This window comes from Coregonus clupeaformis, chromosome 8 (genome assembly GCF_020615455.1).
Source record: "Coregonus clupeaformis isolate EN_2021a chromosome 8, ASM2061545v1, whole genome shotgun sequence".
Classification (NCBI taxonomy): domain Eukaryota; kingdom Metazoa; phylum Chordata; class Actinopteri; order Salmoniformes; family Salmonidae; genus Coregonus; species Coregonus clupeaformis.
In genome coordinates this window covers 35233771-35254556 of record NC_059199.1, presented here as the reverse complement: position 1 = coordinate 35254556, position 20786 = coordinate 35233771, and the positions used below count along the sequence as shown (strand labels likewise).

At 46.2% G+C, this 20786-nt stretch overlaps 1 protein-coding gene across 8 annotated transcripts in view; it reads right to left on the bottom strand.

The window, feature by feature from the left end:
• LOC121571974 (tropomyosin alpha-3 chain) overlaps window positions 1–20786 on the bottom strand; it is a 41290-nt gene that overhangs the window by 15427 nt on the left and 5077 nt on the right. For 4 of the 8 annotated variants that reach the window (XM_041883795.2, XM_041883792.1, XM_041883794.2 and 1 more), the window contains exons 3-5: window positions 2955–3088; window positions 981–1098; window positions 449–519 (exon numbers count right to left, since the gene is read on the bottom strand). In XM_041883795.2, the coding sequence (XP_041739729.1) occupies window positions 449–519; window positions 981–1098; window positions 2955–3088 (323 nt within the window). Of the gene's footprint in view, window positions 1–448; window positions 520–980; window positions 1099–2954; window positions 3089–7728; window positions 8474–20786 lie in introns of those variants that run through there. The other 4 variants (XM_041883799.2, XM_041883798.2, XM_041883797.1 and 1 more) reach the window with 4 other exon arrangements.

Genomic DNA, 20786 nt, shown 5'->3' with positions numbered 1-20786 from the left:
TTGCATCTTCTATCGCTTGTTATAGCGTCACCATGTGGCCAATTGACATGGCATTGCATGAGAGGGTGTGGCCTAGCTTTGCTGCTTGAACCCCTAACAATGCATTTGACCCTGGCATAGTGATGATGTAGACTGGGAATTGTTCAAATATAGTTCAAATATAATCCAAATGAGACGTCACAATGTATGTTCGCATTCTGCATTGTGTAGTTGTGACAAGAGTATGTTTATGACAGAGCTACAATGCTGTACATGTAACATTTTATACCGTATTCTATGTGCAATAGATGTCTACATTCCCTTGGGGGAAAATGTCAGTATAACTAAATTATTTGACAGAATCATCTTTCGCCGTGTGGAATAAGTGTTGTTAACGTACCACTAGTGTAGTTGTGTATACGTGTGTGTTTTACTATTGTGCAGTTCAATCATGTGGACGGCCACTTACGCCTCAGCAAGCTCTGCCCTCTCCTCTGTGCGCTCGTGATCCCCCTCGATGATCAGCAGCTTACGAGCCACCTGTAGATGCACACACAGAATTATTTGCTGCCAGTTGCACAAGAGGGCAGACGGAAACAATTGCTCACAAGATTGCCGCAGATGGTGTCCAGGTGAAGTATGAGGAGAGACGCCCATGGTGGCTATAAATTGGGTACATCTTGGCCAAAACTGTACTAGTGAGCTTACAGCCTTGCGTGAGAAGAAATGTATGCGATTATGTCCACTTCTGTGTCTCGATGTTGAGGATGAGGACGTTACCTCATTGTGTCCGTGTGCGTGCATATGAGGCAGTACTGAAGCATTGTGTATGTACATGATCGCACCAATTTCAACACACATACATTATTACCTTTCCTCAGCAATGTTGCTCAACTATCCGAGGATAGTTCAGGCACAGCAGGAAATTCTATTCATTCTGAGGAGGACCCTGCAGTGTGTGTGTGAAGTCTGCCGTGTGTGTGTCCGTGCGATATCCTCACCTCCTCGTACTTGCGGTCAGCCTCCTCAGCAATGTGCTTGGCCTCCTTCAGCTGGATCTCCTGTAGCTCCATCTTCTCCTCATCCTTCAGGGCCCTGTTCTCAATCACCTTCATGCCCCTGGAACCAACACACACACACGTTAGATGTATTGTATCATTTGGTATTGAAACGTACATTATATGTATCCTATCATAACAGCGTACCATTTTGTGTTAATAAACCAATTCTCGATATTAGACTTTGGATATTTGTCAAACTAAACACACTCTTATCATTGCACACTGTCAGCAGCATGTGACTCTACATTTCACACACACTCAGGGAGGGAGCATCAGAGAAAGACACATCCAATCAATTAACATTAGTGACTGGGCCATTGACTCATGTGGAGATAGCGAGGCCAAACATTTTACATTACATTTTAGTCATTTAGCAGACGCTCTTATCCAGAGCGACTTACAGTTAGTGAGTGCATACATAATTTTTTTATTTTTCATACTGGCCCCCCGTGGGAATTTAACCCACAACCCTGGCGTTGCAAACGCCATGCTCTACCAACTGAGCTACATCCCTGCCCTACCCTGGACGACGCTGGGCCAATTCTGCGCCGCCCCATGGGTCTCCCGGTCGCGGCCGGCTACGACAGAGCCTGTATTCGAACCAGGATCTCTAGTGGCACAGCTAGCACTGCGATGCAGTGCCTTAGACCACTGCGCCACTCGGGAGACTACACACACTATCATCAAAGATACTGGTAACTAACCCAAGATTCATCAATTGGCATCAGGAGCAACTGAAGCACAGTGGGCAGAACAAGCAAGGAGGAGGGAAGAGCCAAGCACAAGTTAGCGAGATCCTATTGGTGCGTTGTAGCATGTATTTGCATATTTCCGTTAGGGAACGCCTTGTCTGAAGTACACGTGTGCAATAACTCATTTCGCCCTTGCACTCCTAAACAACATTTTTTAAAACTAATGCAAACTTAGCGCACTCCGTAACTTTTTTGTAACAGAAAGTTTAATCAATGACAAAATTAGCAGAATGTCGGCCAAGTTTAATCTAGCTCCATCTTCTTCCACTTCCCGCCACTGGACTTCCTCTCATCATCATATTTGAGGGGAAGATCTAAACAGATGCGTTTCCCCTTTTGTCTGTGCCATCGTTGCGCCCATGTGCTTTCACTTCCTGTCCAATAACAAAGACAAACTAATGAGGTGTAGAACAGGGATGGGCAACTGGCAGCCCGCGGACCAATCTCATAACAAAAAAAAAGCTAAGAAAACTCAGTCAGGGTCTCAACTTACTGTTTTGCTCGCGGGGGGGGTGACGCACACCCACGAGCCACTGCGGCCCTTCCGATTTTTTGTGCCCCCACCCCCATCAATGTTGCCCATCCCTGGTTTAGACCATAATGACTGAGGCCAAGACCCCTCTTTTCAAGATATTGTCTTACTTCATGTTAAAAAGTTATGCTTCCATTGCTGCATAAGGCCTTTTATAATAATAATGTTGGTGGGTGCTTATATTTGTCCTATTTCACACATGTACAAGTGTATATAAGTTTATGCAGATGACACTTAGGTACTGTATGCCATTTCCAACAGTTGACCAGGCTATGTTAGAGCTGCAATCTGAGCTTGCTGCCTTACAGAAAGCCCTGGTTCGTTTATAACTCGTACTTAACGCGGGCAAGACTAAATAAATGTTGTAGCATGCTAACAGATACCCATAGACTTCCACTCATTGCGCTAACGCTAGTTAGCATTGGCTAGCGAAACTACTTCTAATTTCCTTCATACTGGACACAGATATAAAAATGGTATCCACTAGTTCAGCTGTCTCTAGGGAAGTAGATAAAGGGCCTCATTGCCAAAATCACTAAGTATCCCTTTAAACTGTGGCGTTTGGAGAATTAGTGTGGGGGCCTCTTTTCCCCTCTTTGTTCATGTGCGCTGTGGGTGTGTCCCACTGACCTCTCACTTTCGTCTGCAGCCTTCTCTGCCTCCTCCAGTTTCTGCAGAGCGGTGGCCAGTCTCTCCTGGGCCCTGTCCAACTCCTCCTCAACCAGCTGGATACGCCTGTTCAGGGAAGCAACTTCAGCCTCAGCCTGTATCAGGGAGGGGGAGAAGAGAAAGAGTTAGGCCAAATGTCAATATACTTCTCAAATTGAAATGGAATTGACCCCAACCCCTCTTAGAACCTACAAACAATGATGTACTATATATGCCACGATAGATAGGCTTTCTATAGTGCTTTTTCTAGTGCTCAAAGCACTTAACATTGCATCATGTAGGAGGCTAGACACAATGTTCCAGTCAGATGGCCATTTATTCACCTTGATTTTCTCAACACACACACATCCATCCAGTACACTGGTTATGTTCAGTGTAACAACATTGCAACTATGCAACATCTGTGACTTTGGGGGGGAATCTGCATTTATTTTATCCTACCAATTGTTTGTTAGTTTTATCCATGGTTAACCACCATTGAAGATGTCTCTAGAGCAGCTATAACAATTTGCCAGTGTACCCAGGTATACATAGGAGAAAAGGCAGATAACAGGAGAAAATAGATAGCCATAGACGGACAGACGAGAGAGACGGAAACATTGACACGCGAAAGGTGGAAGTAGCCTACAGTGGCTAAATGACAGAATCTGGCACTGAATAGCCATGTCAAGCTAAAGGGATCCTCTCCTCTAGAACTGTAGGCCTACCACGCTTTATGTGTAATGTGAGGTGGATCAATTTCCTTCTTAATGGTACATAAGGATATTCATTACAAATCACGGTTTAACTAGTGCTGAGCGATTAGCCAAATTCAGGTATATTTGGGGGTTTTAAATAACTAAATTGACCGACGTCGGTTCAATTATTTCAATTGCATTTTGTTCGTTTTTTTTCTGTGAGCTCAACGCACCGTTTCTCTATCAATCATGAACTGTGGGACGATGTAGGAAGGTGTAGTTTTCAACAGGTCAATATTTGTAGTAGTTAAGAGGAGAAAATGTGGCAATTAACTACAATGACCACAATCAATTGTGCCTACAGCTGCGTGTTATCAGTGAGGGAGTTCTATTACGCTGGCCCAGGTTTTCCATAAAATAAATGTTAGAATTTTCAAACTAGTTTTTATTGGGGAGGCAGATAAAGCGTTATCAAATCACTTTTGCATGTGAAAATACAGAATCCTACTTATTACTACACATGCTTAAATAATTCACTTTTGTTTTGAGCCGACTTCGCTGTTGGACAGAGCGGGGCACCTGGCTCACGCCCGGGAGGTAGCCTGGTTTCAAATCGAACAGAATTAACGTTCAGCTGGTAATTGCCAGGGCAAGCCTGTGGGGCCGGCAGACAGACACAGAGAGGAAGGGAGGGACAGAACACATTGCGAATGAGAGAGACAGTACTTATCCACTGAACACGATCATTCGGATAGCCATGCTAGCGTCGCCCTTATGCCGGTCCTAGCAAGCATGCTAGGTGAGCCAATCCAGTAGGGGCTGGAAGCTATTATGAGCTTTGATTGGTCAATCGCAACATGATATCACAGTGGCCTCCCTTCTTAAATGGAAGACGTTTGGAACCACCAAGACTCTTCCTAGAGCTGGCCGCCCAGCCAAACTGAGCAATCGGGGGAGAAGGACCTTGGTCAGAGAGGTGACCAAGAACCTGATGGTCACTCTGACAGAGCTCCAGAGTTCCTCTGTGAGGATGGGGGAACCTTCCAGAAGGACAACCATCTCTGCAGCACTCCACCAGTCAGGCCTTTATGGTAGAGTAGCCAGACGGAAGCCATTCCTCAGTAAAAAGGCACATGACAGCTCACTTGAAGTTTGCCAAAAGGCACCAAAAGGACTCTCAGACCATGAGAAACAAGATTCTCTGGTCTGATGAAACCAAGATTGAACTCTTTGGCCTGAATGCCAAGCGTCACATCTAGAGGAAACCTGGCATCACCACGCAAAATATATATATGAACTAGGCAAAAAAAGAAACGTCCCCTTTTCAGGTCCCTGTCTTTCAAAGATAATTTGTAAAAATCCAAATAACTTCACAGATCTTCATTGTAAAGGGTTTAAACACTGTTTCCCATGCTTGCTCAATGAACCATAAACAATTAAATGAACATGCACCTGTGGAACGGTCGTTAAGACACTAACAGCTTACAGATGGCAATTAAGGTCACAGTTATGAAAACTTAGAACACTAAAAGAAGCTACTGACTCTGAAAAACACCAAAAGAAAGATGCCCAGGGTCCCTGCTCATCTGCGTGAACGTGCCTTAGACATGCTGCAAGGAGGCATGAGGACTGCAGATGTGGCCAGGGCAATAAATTGCAATGTCCGTACTGTGAGACGCCTAAGACAGCGCTACAGGGAGACAGGGCGGACAGCTGATCGTCCTCGCAGTGGCAGACCATGTGTAACAACACCTGCACAGGATCGGTACATCCGAACATCACACCTGCTGGACAGGTACAGGATGCAACAACTGCCAGAGTTACACCAGGAACGCACAATCCCTCCATCAATGCTCAGACTGTCCGCAATAGGCTGAGAGAGGCTGGACTGAGGGCTTGTAGGCCTGTTGTAAGGCAGGTCCTCACCAGACATCACCGGCAACAATGTCGCCTATGGGCACAAACCCACCGTCGCTGGACCACACAGGACTGGCAAAAAGTACTCTTCATTGACGAGTCGCGGTTTTGTCTCACCAGGGGTGATGGTCGGATTCGCGTTTATCGAAGGAATGAGCGTTACACCGAGGCCTGTACTCTGGAGCGGAATCGATTTGGAGGTAGAGGGTCCGTCGTGGTCTGGGGTGGTGTCACAGCATCATCGGACTGAGCTTGTTGTCATTGCTGGCAATCTCAACGCTGTGAATTACAGGGAAGACATCCTCCTCCCTCATGTGGTACCCTTCCTGCAGGCTCATCCTGACATGACCCTCCAGCATGATAATGCCACCAGCCATACTGCTCGTTCTGTGTGCGATTTCCTGCAAGACAGGAATGTCAGTGTTCTGCCATGGCCAGCGAAGAGCCCGGATCTCAATCCCATTGAGCACGTCTGGGACCTGTTGGATCGGAGAGTGAGGACTAGGGCCATTCCCCTCAGAAATGTCCGGGAACTTGCAGGTGCCTTGGTGGAAGAGTGGGGTAACATCTCACAGCAAGAACTGGCAAATCTGGTGCAGTCCATGAGGAGATGCACTGCAGTATTTAATGCAGCTGGTGGCTACACCAGATACTGACTGTTACTTTTGACCCCCCCCCGTTGTTCAGGGACACATTATTCAATTTCTGTTAGTCACATCTGTGGAACTTGTTCAGTTTATGTCTCAGTTGTTGAATCTTATGTTCATACAAATATTTACACATGTTAAGTTTGCTGAAAATAAACGCAGTTGACAGTGAGAGGACGTTTCTTTTTTTGCTGAGTTTACTTTTTTAGTGGCGTGCCTCTGCTAAATGCATATAGGGGAAACACTGAAAATATATGTTTGCGTTTTCAAACTAGTTTTCATTGGGAAGGCAGATAAAGCCATTTTATCAAAAGCAATCACTTTTGCATTTGAAAACAGAATCCTACTCATTACTCCACGTGCTTAACCTACGTCACATTTGTTTTGAGCAGACCTCGCCATCGGCCAAAACTGGGCACCTAGCACAAGTCCAGGAGGCAGCCCAGTTTCAAAACGAATGCAATTAACACTAACCCGGTTCACTTATCAAATCCCCTCAGTATATTTGGCTTAATGTACATGTCCTGTGAAAATCTAACTTTCCTTTAACTCATACCCAAATAACGTTGATGACTCAGCCGATACTCGTATGTGGCCAAAGCATAAATTGGAAAAACACTTCAAAATCCCTACTTCGAACTTATATCTCAAACAGAAAGTAAAAAATTAAATGCTTGCTATTTCCTCAGACAGAGGATGTCATCATTTAGCAATTAGCAGTCTAATTGTGTTAATATTTTGAATGATATGTATATGCCCATACCATTCCAACACAGAAAAGCTGCTTTTAACAAACATAATTACAATTTTTGGAAGAAAAACTATTTCACCCATATTGTAATCAATTACAGGTCATATCCAGACAGTTACTTTAAGTTCCAGTCCCTCAATGACTTCAATCATTTGGTCGAAAAGTCCCCACCCATATTGCTCAAAACCTTCCACTAACAATTCCTTCGTAATGCTATTCAATAATACACACCCCATTTGATGTGTCAATGTCAATAGGAGATTCCATAAAAACACTTCACTTCGATACAGCTACGACCGGAAATTATGTTTTCGTAGCAGGTAGGGAGAATTAGGTTAAGGTTAGGAAAAGGTTTAGCGAAAATGCTCTCCTAACTCTGTGGCTCCCAACCAGCGGTACTATGACTTGCCCTAAGACTCATGATCCCATAAATCTACTGGTAAAATACACGAGAGGATACTTCAGGGGTACTCCGGCAGAGTAAAATGTTGTTGGTGGTACAGTAACAGAAAACGGTTGGGTACCACTGCCCAAACCTGCTACGAAAAGTCCCATGTCAATAGGCTCCTTGTAGGGCGGAGGTGTAAAATGTTAATTGCATGAATGACGACCCAGTCCCAGTGTACTTTAAAAAAAAGAAACAATGTAGCCTATCTGCGCACGTCGTAGATCGAATCTTGTCGAAATGCCGAGAATAAAAAAATAAGGGAACTTCTATGGATGATCCTAAAATATCATTTTACCTGTTCTCTTGATGTTTTCTCCACCTCGACCTGTCTCTGAAGAAGTTCAGCTCGCTCTTCGGCTTCATCTGCCTGTTGCTGTAAAACTTTTATCTTTCGCTTAACCGCGTCGATGCTGTTGTTTCCAGACATTTTCTTGTGTTTGTGAGAGTGGGCTAGGCCTAGTTAGTTTTTTCCCCCTTCTTTAAAAAGTTTCTTAGAACTTCTACTCCAGTACGAGTGCTCCAGAACGAGAGAAAAAAAAGCAGCAACGCCCTGCCAAAATGGTCAAACGTTGATTGTTGTAGGCTAGTGGCGTGGGAATATGCGTTCTTCCTCCAAACAGCAGGGACACTCAATAACGCACTTACAATTGACACTGGTCTAACCTAATTTCGTCGAAAATTCGTGTTTTCAAAGTAGCGTAATCCTGTTGGATGGTTTAAATAGTTTCTGCAGCTATCATTAGCCAGGAAGCAGCAAATATGTTATTTTTCTACAGACGTGGCAAGCAGTCCTAATTCATTGGCTTCCGCTGTGGAAAATGGGGCGAATTATTTCAATTGCACGCGGTTATAATTTAAGCTCATTCAAACGAATGAATTCTAAATTGCCTTGACAAGGGATTTGCTGTCCGGTCTCTCCCTCCCCTGTCTCAAAATCACTATGCCCTGCCCGCTTGGTTCAGCTCTTTCCTTTTCAACCCACTTCCGGCTTGCTCCACACCCAAATGTCTGGCGAAGACAATAAACTGGAATGCGGATACAGTCTGCCCGTAGAACACTAGTTGGTCCTCAGAGGAAAAGTAAAAATGATCCCGTCAGCGCATTGAGCAGGATATCTCTTCGACAGGAAGGCACTCCTTGGTTACACATGTCCTGACCAGGTGAAGTGACGTAACATGTATAAATCATTCGCATTCCAAGCCACTCCGGAGGTAACGAATGAGAAAGTCCATGTAGGTGGGTATATTGTCGAAACTTCAGCTTTCATTAAGAGAAACCAACCATTTAAGGCAGCACATAGTGTGCGTGTATGATTATTGCCCCAGTCTTTTATCTAAATTGATTTTGTTATGTGTGAACTTCTGACATATTTGTCTCAGCCATCAATCTGTATGTGAGCTGTAAACTATGTCACACTGTCTCTATACCCTGTCTACTGTCTAAAGTATGTGGAATGCAATTTTCACCTGCCTGAGAATGTCATCTATACATCACGATTTAGTACATATTTGTGAACGGTGTAAGTGTGTGTCTATATGTGTGTGTGTATGTCTTCTATCTACATGCTATTTTGTATTGTATGCCTACTTGTTCATCGTGTGTGACTATGTGCTTGGTATGTGTACATTTGTTTGCTTGTCATCACATTGTACCTGAAGCCTCCAGACACCGAATATGACGGCTTCTTCATTCCTTCATGTTGCACAACAACTAGAGGATGCTGAGACATGCACCAGAACACACACACACACAAATCAAGTCACTACTTGTGAACCATCAGTAAATTCAGTGTGATATAAAACAAGAAAATGCACCTTGTCTTGTTAAATGTTGGTTTATAGATGGGTTAAAAGACAGACGTTTTAATGAAAACAGCAGGCATGGCTAATATTTCAATTATGCCCAAAATAATATTTCCTTGTGCGATAAAGAAAGTGTTTTGAATGGAATTGAACTCTTCTATTTCAGTGAATGAACAGAGCTGTGAAGGTAGCTGTGTTTCAAACAGGCCTTGAGATGCAGAGTATTGAGAATTCCTGCTGTAGTCATCATGTTGCATTTCATGGCCCTCCTTTCCTGTCTCTCACTACCGGGATTGTGTTTATTAGGGCACGCAATTTAAAACATTTTCCAACAGAAAAAGAAAAAAAGCGTTTCTTATTGGTCAACTCCAGTTAGTCCCTCCTTGCTTTCTTCCGTTTGGTGCCTAACGAACACGATCTTGTCGTTCCCTCATGTGAATGGTCTCAGTAGGTGGATTGATTGTCCACTTGTACTTCCAGTTGTGACACCAAGTGTCGCCCCAGACCACATGATTGGCACTGTGAGCCATCTTTAGACATTGACTGAGTGTGTCTGCACATTGACCACGTTTACCTGCATTTCGAATAGTAGCTCATATCCCGTTTATGGGCTTATTCGGGATAAACTGTTTACATGCACCTTTGATATCCCGCTAATGAGTATCCCTGTATCCATGATTAAACAGAATATTCCTAATTTAAATTAATATGGGTTAAATGGAATAGTAACTGAAATATGGACACTGACTGTACTGTAGGCCTATAACCTCTCACATGTAGCATATAATATTATCTCCTACATAATTATTCATTTCTTGCAGTGAAATTATACAACAAATGTTAATTTTGGCTCGGTAACAGGAGTGGATAAATATTATTTCTTTCTTTCAGCATCTCTTGAGAAAATACGAATGCATGTGTAATGTATATTTTTTGACAACGTTATGCAAGCAGACAGTATTTCAACCACATAACATATGCAACCAAGACGAGCTGAAGTCTTATCGGAAGCGTGTTTCGTCGTTTCATCAGCTTTTAATTTCCTTAAAACCGGTCAAACTCATGGCATTTGGACATTTTGCACAGGAACAACCTTTCCACTGTTTTGGAGTTATTGCATTTTCTTCCCGGTCCCTAAACGAAACAGACAACTTTGCCAGTGTTAACTAGATTACTAATGCGTTCCTTCTATCGATGTCAGACATTATTCTACATTATTTAGTCTTTAGGGGCAACACGTTATGACAGAAGAGAATCTGCATGTATCAAACTATAGTTGACAAACAAATGGCCTACGAAATGTCGGAAATTATAATGACCTACCAAATTTACGAAAATAATAAGCAGAAACTTAATTTAAATGATAGTAAATTAATTATAGTAGGCTAATTTATTATGGAATTATTATGGTGGATCGAACTGTGCCGGTAGATTACTTTTTGAAGTGATTTGATTGACAAGCAGATGAAAACATAATCACCACAACGCCCATAATATGTGAAAGTGAGCCTGCGCAGACCGCGAAAAACAACAGTAAACGGGACAAGACTTTTACATGCCACAGTATCCCATCTTAGATCAGCATATCCTAAGCATCTTATCCGGGGATCTCATAACCTGGATACAAGCTTTTTCGGGTTATTGTAAACGGGATATGATGTTTATATGAGTCAACTCAAACACAGAATATTTCAGTATCCCGAAAAATAACTGAATATTTGGTGTGCATGTAAATGTGGTCAGTGATTCTGCATTGCTATGGCCAGAGTATCCCTATCAATTTACATAACTGTGAAATGTTAATTGTATGAGTAGGTCTAATTAGATGTATAACTAAGTTTGTAACTGTAAGTCTATTTTCACATTTCAAGTTTAATTGTCACATGCACAAGTACAGTGAAATGCATTTCCTGCTTGCTCTTTCCCAACAATCCAGTAATCAATATCAGTAGTACTATAAAATAAGTAAATACATTTTAAAAAGTCAAGTGGAACAAAAAAGTAAGTAAGCTATATACAGGGTCAGTTCCAGGGTCAGTGCCAATACCATATTTACAATGTGCAGGGATACTGGAGTGGTATGATTAGATATGTGTTACAGGAAGGGGTTGCAGTTCCGGAGTGACCCACTAGGTGTCATCCTCCGACAACCTTAGGCACCTCCTCACTCACAGTTGGGACTAATCATCTTCCTATTGGTGTCACCTGTGTCTATCTGATTCACCTGTGTATTTATGCCCTCACTTCCCTGTGTTCCCTTGCTCAGTTTTCTCTGCGAGTTTCACTATGCCAAGCAGTACTGATCAGTGTCTGATCGAGTGACGTATGGACAGGTACGTGAGAAGTGTTCTCCCTGTTTATTATTTCAGTCATAGTTAGTATTTCATATTTTTGGTTGTCTGCCTGTTTTTTGGAGTCTTATTTGCTCCGCCTTTCTTTTTCGTGTAAAGTCCGTTATTTTGTATCCTGGCTTTGGGACCATCAGTAAAGTTCCTTGTTTCACCATCTCTGCCTACTGTCTAACCTGCACCGCACCTGGGTCACACCTCACACCAACCCTTACAGAAAACTGAGCAACTATGGACCAAGCGGAGGCAGCACAGTATCATAGCACATTGGCAACGCAGGGAGCCATGCTGAACCAGCACGACCGCAGAAGATCATCAGCTGACGATCGCCGTGCAGAGCCGGGTGGACACCCGACCAGCACCGGCAGCCGGCGGAACAGAAGCCGCGGCAGCGGCGTCTCCAGTCTCGCCTGCGACATTGCGGGAACCCTACCTACCACCTCCGGAGAGGTACGACGGACGTCCAGAGGGCTGCAGGGAATTCCTCACCCAGTGTTCCCTGATATTCAGCCTACAACCCTCCTCCTTCCCGATGGAGCAGGGCCGGGTGGCCTACATTATCACTCTTGACGGGTCGGGCCCTTTCCTGGGCTACCGCGGAGTGGGAGAGCCAAACTCTGGTGTGCTCCGATTCCTATCTGTTCACCCGGGAGCTACGCAAGGTGTTCGACACCTCTCTGGTGGTGTCGGGGCATGAGGCCGGGAGGCGGCTCACGGCCTGTCAGCAGGGTGACCGTTCGGTAGCGGACTACTCCGTGGAGTTCCGGACCCGGGCTCGAGAGGCAGGATGGGAGGAGGCCGCCCTGGTCGTCCTTTATGCTCAGGGGCTATCGGAGGGGATGAAGGACGAACTCTCCTTCAGGGAGCTGCCTGAGTGACTGGACAGCCTCGTCAACCTCTTGGTGCGGGTAGACAATCGGCGTCGTGAGAGGGAGCACGAGAGAGGCATGATGCAAGGCGCGCCTCCGCGTCCCCCTATCAGCCCGGAGGCTTTCCGCCGATTCAGGGAGGAGACGCCTCAGGAGGAGGCTAAGCAGCTGGGTGCGGCGCGCTTGTCCAGGATGGAGAGGCAGAGGGGTCTGCGCCAGGGATGTTGCCTGTACTGCGACCAGACAGGTCACCACTGTGAATCATGCCCGGAGAAGCCGGGAAATGGGAGGGCTCGCTAGTATTGGGAGGGGTGCTAGCGAGCCGGAACCGAAACCCCAACTCCAGAGACTCTTCTCCCCTTCAGGGTTCAGTGGGCCCGCGCTGCGCGTCGGGCGCATGCACTGGTGGATTCTGGGGAAACCTGATGGACGCGGGGCAGGCCCAAGGGTGGAGCGTTCCGTTACTCTCCCTCTCCGAGCCGGTTCCGGTCATGGGCCTGGACGGCCAGCCGTTGGGGTCGGGCTTCATCACTCGGCGCACTGTTCCCGTGCGTGTCCGGGCGGCGGGGGGGCTATGGGAGGATATCCAATTTTTAATTGTGGACTCTCCTGAGTGTCCCCTCGTCCTCGGGCACCCCTGGCTGGTTGCCCACAAACCCTGGATAGACTGGTCCAAGGGGCGGCTCATCCTGGAGGGAGGCGCTGCCCCCGTCCTGTTCCGGTCTCCACCAACCACTCATCAGCCCAAACCACCGTCCCAGACCACCTACTAGTCCTCACCTCTTCCCCAGGTCCCGCACTCCGAACCGCCTACCGCCCTAGCGGCGGTTGCCATCGGGAGGACGGCGGCTACAGACTCCGTCACCGGCCCAGACCTGGCAGGCGTTCCCCGGGCGTATTGTGATCTGGGGTAGGTGTTTAGTAAGAGGCGTGCCAAGGGCCTACCTCCTCTTAGGCCATACGACGGTGCTATCGATCTCCTGCCAGGCGCCATGCCCACACAAGGGCGATTGTTTTCCTTGTCCCGGCCGGAGATGCTGGCCACGAGGGAGTATATCGACGAGGGTCACATCCGTCCCTCTACCTCACCCGCGGGCACAGGCTTCTTCTTCGTGGGAAAAAGGACGGTGAGCAGCGGCCGTGCATTGATAACCGGGCGCTCAACGACATCATCGTTAAGAACCGCTACCCACTCCCCCTGATGACGACGGAATCCGAGTCGTTACAGGGAGCCCGGATCTTCACCAAGCTGGACTTACTTAATGCCTACAACCTGGTGAGGATTCGGGAGGGGGACGAGTGGAAGACGGCGTTTAACACACCCAGTGGGCATTACGAGTACCAAGACATGCCGTTTGTCTCTCTGATTCACCTGTGTACTTATGCCCTCACTTCCCCGTGTTCCCTTGCTCAGTTTTCTCTGTTAGTTTCACTATGCCAAGCAGTACTAATCAGTGTCTGATCGCGGGTCGTATGGACAGGTACGTGAGAAGTGTTCTCCCTGTTTATTTATTATTTCAATCATAGTTAGTATTTCGTATTCTGCCTGTTTTTTGGAGTCTTATTTGCTCCGCCTTTCTTTTTCGTGTAAAATCCGTTATTTTGTATCCTGGCTTCAGGACCATCAGTAAAGTTCCTTGTTTCACCATCTCTGCCTACTGTCTAACCTGCACCGCACCTGGGTCACACCTCGCACCAACCCTTACAGATATGTATAGGGGTAAGGTGACTAGGCATCAGAATATATGATAAACAGAGTAGCAGCAGTGTGTATGATGATTGTATGCGAGTGCGTGTGTGTAGTCAGTATGTATGTGTGTGCGTCTGTGGAGGCTCCCCAGAGGAGGAAGGGGAGGACCATCCTACTCAGTGAATTAAATGAAAATGTAAAATAGTGAAACATTAAAAGTTATAATTTTTAGATAAAACTTTACTAAATATATTCACGTTACCAAATAACTGATTAAAACACACTGTTTTGCAATGAAGGTCTACAGTAGCCTCAAAAGCACTCTGTAGGGTAGTGCCATGGTGTAGCCGGAGGACAGCTATCTTCCGTCCTCCTCTGGGTACAATACAAAACCTAGGAGGCTCATGGTTCTCACCCCCTTCCATAGACTTATACAGTAATTATGACAACTTCCGGAGGACATCATCCAGCCTATCAGAGCTCTTGCAGCATGAACTGACATGTCGTCCATCCAATCAAAGGATCAGATAATTAATCTAGTACTGAAAGCATAAGCTACAGCTAGCTAGCACTGCAGTGCATAAAGTGTGGTGAGTAGTTGACTCAAAGAGAGAGAAAGACAATAGTTGAACAGTTTTGAACAAATTAATTTATTAAAAAACTAAGGAGAAGCAGCAGAGAGAGCTAGCTATATTTCATTGTATTTTCTTCTTCTTCCTAGTTTACCTTTCACTTACTTAGCTAGCTAATGCAGCTAATTTAGCCTACTCAACAACCTGAGGAATGCTATTTATGTTAGCTAGCTGGCTAAGGTTATCCTACACTGCAACTCTTCCAAGTGAAGGTAAGCTTTCGGTTTTATGCATTTATTGCCACTGGGGTGGAACTGCTAAACTGCTTGCTGTAGCAACCTCATGATGGGTATAGGTCAAATTCGAGTATCATGTAGTAGCCTAAACCTATCGATATTACATTGTGCTGGGCGAATGGAATATGAATGACAGTCATCCAATATGCTGTAATAGAAATAAGGCCATGTTCATAGAAAAACAAATCGTCCTCCCTGATCTTAAACGGCCCGGCGTTAAACGGCCACTGGTGTGCATGTTGTGTGTGTGAGCAAATTAAGTGTGTGTGTGTGTGTGTGTATGCATAGAGACCCCCCAAAATTATAGAAGGGTCAATGCAGATAGTCCATGTAGCCATTTTGTTAGCTATTTAGCAGTCTTATGGCTTGGGGATAGAAACTGTTCAGGAGCTGTTGGTGTCAGACTTGATGCTTCAGTACCGCTTGCCGTGCGGAAGCAGAGAAAATAGTTTGTGGCTGGAGTCTTTAACAATTTTCCAGGCCTTCCTGATATAGAGGTCCTGGATGGCAGGGAGCTCGGAGCTAGTGATGTACTGGGCTGTCCGTACCACCCTCTGTAGCGAGGGCGGTGCAGTTGCCATAACGAGCAGTGATGCAGCCAGTCAAGATTCTCTCAATGGTGCAGCTGTATAACTTTTTGAGGATTTGAGGGCCCATGCCAAATCTTTTTAACCTCCTGGGGGGGAAGAGGCACTGTTGTGCATTCTTCACATCTGTTTCAGTGTGTGGACCATTTTAAGGGTCTAGGAAACATTTAGGCTACATTTCCTAGACCTAGGGTTGCCAAAAATTGGCAAACAAAAAGGCTATTTCAGGATTTTTTTTCTGAAGACTGAAATTAAGACATGAAAAGTAAACAATGTGAAGAATGATTTGTGTTTTGACAGAGAAAGGTGGGGAAAAAACTGGATGCTAAACTATGCCTTCAGCAGGAGTTGAATGCACATTTGTTTTTAGCCGTTAGCTGCTGGCTAAGTAGCGCTGCTGAAAGAGCGGAGCTTTGAGAGCTCCTTAATGTGTGAAGATTGAGTTGCTCTTTACCCTCTTGCTGAAAGCTGGGTGCCTGTGATTTAGTACAAGAGCATAAGGAGCTAGGCACACTCAGGCAGTCATAAAACTGTCCTTTAGCGTGGTTTATTATGATGCTAATCCCGAGCATGTGGAGAGAGGCAGACAGGCCACTTAAGTCAAAGAGAGGTCTGTCCCAACAGTTTAGAACTCTGTCTGACTCCTCGGAGACTCAATGACACTGGAAAGGACACACACACACAGACAACCATACACATTGCACACGCAAAAGGAGCACAGAAAAAAAAGCACACAGATAGTCAAACACACACACACACAGCAGAGCACTGTTTGGAGAGATCTGGTTACACTGCAGGGATAAATGCCCTTCACTAATATCTTTGACACTATTGCTTCACGTTGATCTAGTTGTCTCTATGAAACAATTAGTCTATTCTGGGGGAGATATTTAGGACATAACCAGCTAGAGGGGAAAGAAGGTGGGGGCCCACCTAATATAGAAATACATGTTATTAAGATAGGTAGAAGGTAGGAAAAAAAGGGTAAATCAATATTAAGAAGAGAAGTAATAGGATGAAAGGGTATAGTACACTTAGCCTGACAGTGCAAGCTAAATTCTTCTGCTGCTCTGTCGTTCGCTACATACTTTATTTAGTCTGAGGATGCCATCATTGCAGTCATTTCTGGTGATGAGGGGCACGAGGGGAGTTGTACAAAACAAAGTCATTAGCGATTGGATCGTCTCTAACCAATCAGAGTATCAACGGCAATGGCTAATTTTCAAACCGCTGCTTTACCCACGTGTGTTCTGGCTCTGGCCCAACCTATCGGTTTCTGGAACAATCAGACTGCCCCAAATGTGTTCGCATTTGGTGTAGGTACTCAGATCCAGACTCATTGCGGAGAAAAAACTAACGTCCGTGGGTGTGGTGTAGCGTTTGGCCAGAGCAAGGAGTCTGGGTAGCCAGGCAAAAGTACACTCCCCTTCGTATGGACAGTGAAGCAAAAACTGTACATTTGGCTCTATACTCCAGCATTTTGGATTTCAGATCAAATGTTTCATGAGGCGACAGTACAGAATGTCACCTTTTATTTGATGGATTTTCATACATATCTGTTTTACCGTTTCGAAATGAAAGCACTTTATATATCTGGTCCCACCCATGTGAAGAAATCATAGGTATTTGGACAAATTCACTTATGTATCAAAGTAGCCAAAAGCATAGTATTTGGTGCCATATTTCTTGCACGTAATGACTATATTAAGCTTGTGACTCTACAAACTGTGACGTCACGAGAGGCTACACAGCTTTCAGCGGGATTGCTCAAGTAGTGCAAGGAGACAAGGTTCAAACAAAACAAGGATTTTATTATAGGTCTTGGGAAATTAACAAAAATATAACAAAATTCTGTTCTCTTGTGGCTCTTTAAGGGTTAACAGTTCAGGGATGTCTCTTCCACATCCAAAATCATAATTCTCACTCGCTCAGATAACTTTTCCCCAGCCTTACTGTAGTCCACGTTGCAGCTAGTGGCCAACCCAGCAAAAAGTCCTTCCAAATGTCTCTCACGTATTTCCACAGGTGCATATATCCAAAGGTGAGTATTTCCCAAAGGTAAGTATCTCCAAATCCTTATATTCCTCATGGAAGTGGACGTGCAGCACTCTTGTTCTCCAGAGAGCCCAGGTTGGAGACTGTGTCTCTTCCCTTCCCAAACCTTCAGCTCATCAGCCCCTCATTTGTTTCAGCTGCGTGGGAAGATTGGCCATAGAGGGGGTGGAGTTCCCGACCATACCAGCAGATGGAGCCATAGCTGTCTGGGTTTGCAGCCACCTCAGGGGGATGTAACGTCCCTCCAGGACACAGCCTCTCGTGACATCACACATCCCCCTCCTCGGGACCGACGTCCTCGTCGGGGTAAAGGCAGCGAAGAAGGCATCACGCCGGGAGAGGGCGTCCGCATTGCCGTGGTGCTTGCCAGACTGCTCTCTCTTCAACTCCTCCAACTCTAGGACCAGGGACTCAGCCTCCTGTTGTCTCTCCTTGAGTTTCTTACTGAACGCATCAGCCTTGGTTTTAGCAGAGTTTAGCTTCTGTTGAGCAGCTTTCAGTTCCTTCTCTCTCTCTGCCTCCGCATTCTTCATCTTGTTCTCCAACACCTTGTACTTCTCCTCTGCCTTCTTCTGGACCTCCTTACTCCTGCGCAGGGTCTCCTCACACTCCTCGATGGTCCTGCGCAGCCTCTCCAGCTCCTCCTGTTGCTTAGGGAAGGAGCTCTGTTGGAGTTTAGCCTGGAGGATATCTAACTCTTCTGTCTTCATGTCTAACTGTTGCTTTAACAAACGATACCTCTCAGCGGTCCCCTTCAGACCAGACAGTTCTTTGTCCAGATTCTGTAGCTCCGTCTCTGTGTCGGTCTGGGCACCTGCCATCCCTATCAGAGCCCGGGCGGGAGTGAGTAACTCGGAGGATTGCACCGGAGCCTTCCCAGGATGAGTCTTGCCTCTCCGTTTCCGAGGTACTGGGTTATCCTCTCCTGAGACTCTCTCCAGAGTGGGTAAAAGGCTGGGCAGTCTCGTCCAATTAGGACAGGGACGGGGAGGGAATCAACCACCCCCGCCGTCGTGTGTATGGTTCCCCGTGTGCTGGTCATTGTAAGTTCAGTAATGGGGTATTCTCTGGTGTCCCCATGGACACAGGAAACTGGGAGGACTTTCCCCGGGGTCAAACACGTTGGGCCCACCAAATCCTTACGCACCAGGGTGGCCCGGCTACCAGAATCCAGTAAGGCCTCCACATCATGGTGATTCACAGTTACCGGGCAGGTGGGGGGTCGATCTGGGCCGCCATCTACGACTCCCAAGAGCGAGGCAAAACGGTGTGTGGGTGCTGAGCTGGAGGACTCCGCAGTGGGCATAGGTTCATCGGCTGGTTTCCCACACTGCCAGGAGATATGTCCCATCTCCCCACACCGGTAACACTGTCGAAGTTTCCCCCTCCTGGTGTACTCTTCTTGGACCCGCCTGGTTTCTGGCTCCCCCCTGAGCCGGGATAAGTCCTGACGTGGCTGGGTTCGAGACCTTGGGGTCCTTTGGACGGGTTCTTCCCATTTGTGGTGGGGCCGCACTCCTGGGGTCTTTTTCGGGAAGCATTCAGCATCTCCGCTGTGGCCTGGTACTTTTCCACAGCTTCCACGGTCAGATCAGCCGTGGTCAAGGCCTGTTGACTGATGAACCGTTTTGCCTCATAAGGCAGGGCGCGTAGGTAACGATCCACCACAACGGCCTCCACCACCGCCGCTGCTGTATTCCTCTGCGGATCCAGCCATTTCCTTGCGATTCGGACAAGTTCATGCATCTGCGCCCGAGGAGGTTGGTCTGGTTGGAAGGTCCAGCTGTGAAAGCGCTGGGCCATACCAAACTTTGTGAGTCCATATCTGCTGAGGATCTCAGACTTCAGGGCATCATACTCAGTAACCTGGTCAGGGCCCAGGTCCCGGACAGCATTCAGCGATTCCCCGGTTAGAAAGGGGGCTAACAGACCAACCCACTGTTGCTTGGGCCAGGCTTCCCTAGTGGCCGTGGCCTCAAATGCATGCAGGTATGCCTCAATGTCATCGGTAGCTCCCATCTTAGATATAAAGTCACTTGCCTTTATTGGGCGGGTATTTTGGACAACCCTCTGTCTCTGCAACTGCAATTCCTCTGCCTTCAGAAGGTTGGCTTTCTTTTGCTCCTCCAAGAGAGCCACGTTTGCTTGCATCTGGGCTTGCTGGCCAGCAACAAGGGCTTTCAATATGTCCTCCATTTCAGTCGGTGGGAGCCCTACGGCCAACTTGGAAAACTGGGTGATCAAACCTTCGGTATCCTCCTCTGACATGCACTATTAACGCTTGAGCGTGCCCGTATTCTCCACCATCTGTGACGTCACGAGAGGCTACACAGCTTTCAGCGGGATTGCTCAAGTAGTGCAAGGAGACAAGGTTCAAACAAAACAAGGATTTTATTATAGGTCTTGGGAAATTAACAAAAATATAACAAAATTCTGTTCTCTTGTGGCTCTTTAAGGGTTAACAGTTCAGGGATGTCTCTTCCACATCCAAAATCATAATTCTCACTCGCTCAGATAACTTTTCCCCAGCCTTACTGTAGTCCACGTTGCAGCTAGTGGCCAACCCAGCAAAAAAGTCCTTCCAAATGTCTCTCACGTATTTCCACAGGTGCATATATCCAAAGGTGAGTATTTCCCAAAGGTAAGTATCTCCAAATCCTTATATTCCTCATGGAAGTGGACGTGCAGCACTCTTGTTCTCCAGAGAGCCCAGGTTGGAGACTGTGTCTCTTCCCTTCCCAAACCTTCAGCTCATCAGCCCCTCATTTGTTTCAGCTGCGTGGGAAGATTGGCCATAGAGGGGTGGAGTTCCCGACCATACCAGCAGATGGAGCCATAGCTGTCTGGGTTTGCAGCCACCTCAGGGGGATGTAACGTCCCTCCAGGACACAGCCTCTCGTGACATCACAAAACGTTTTGGATGCACTTGCAGTTTGTTTTGGTTGTGTTATGCTTTGCCCAATAGTTACTGAATGGTGAGTGATGACTGGAGTGTTTCTGAACACTTCTAAATGAATCCTAATAATTCCATGATTAAGAAAAATCATGAATGAATCATGAATAATTTCGAGTGAGATGCCGTTCAGAGGCTACAACAAAACATGCTAACTTCTCACCATTACCAATAACATGGG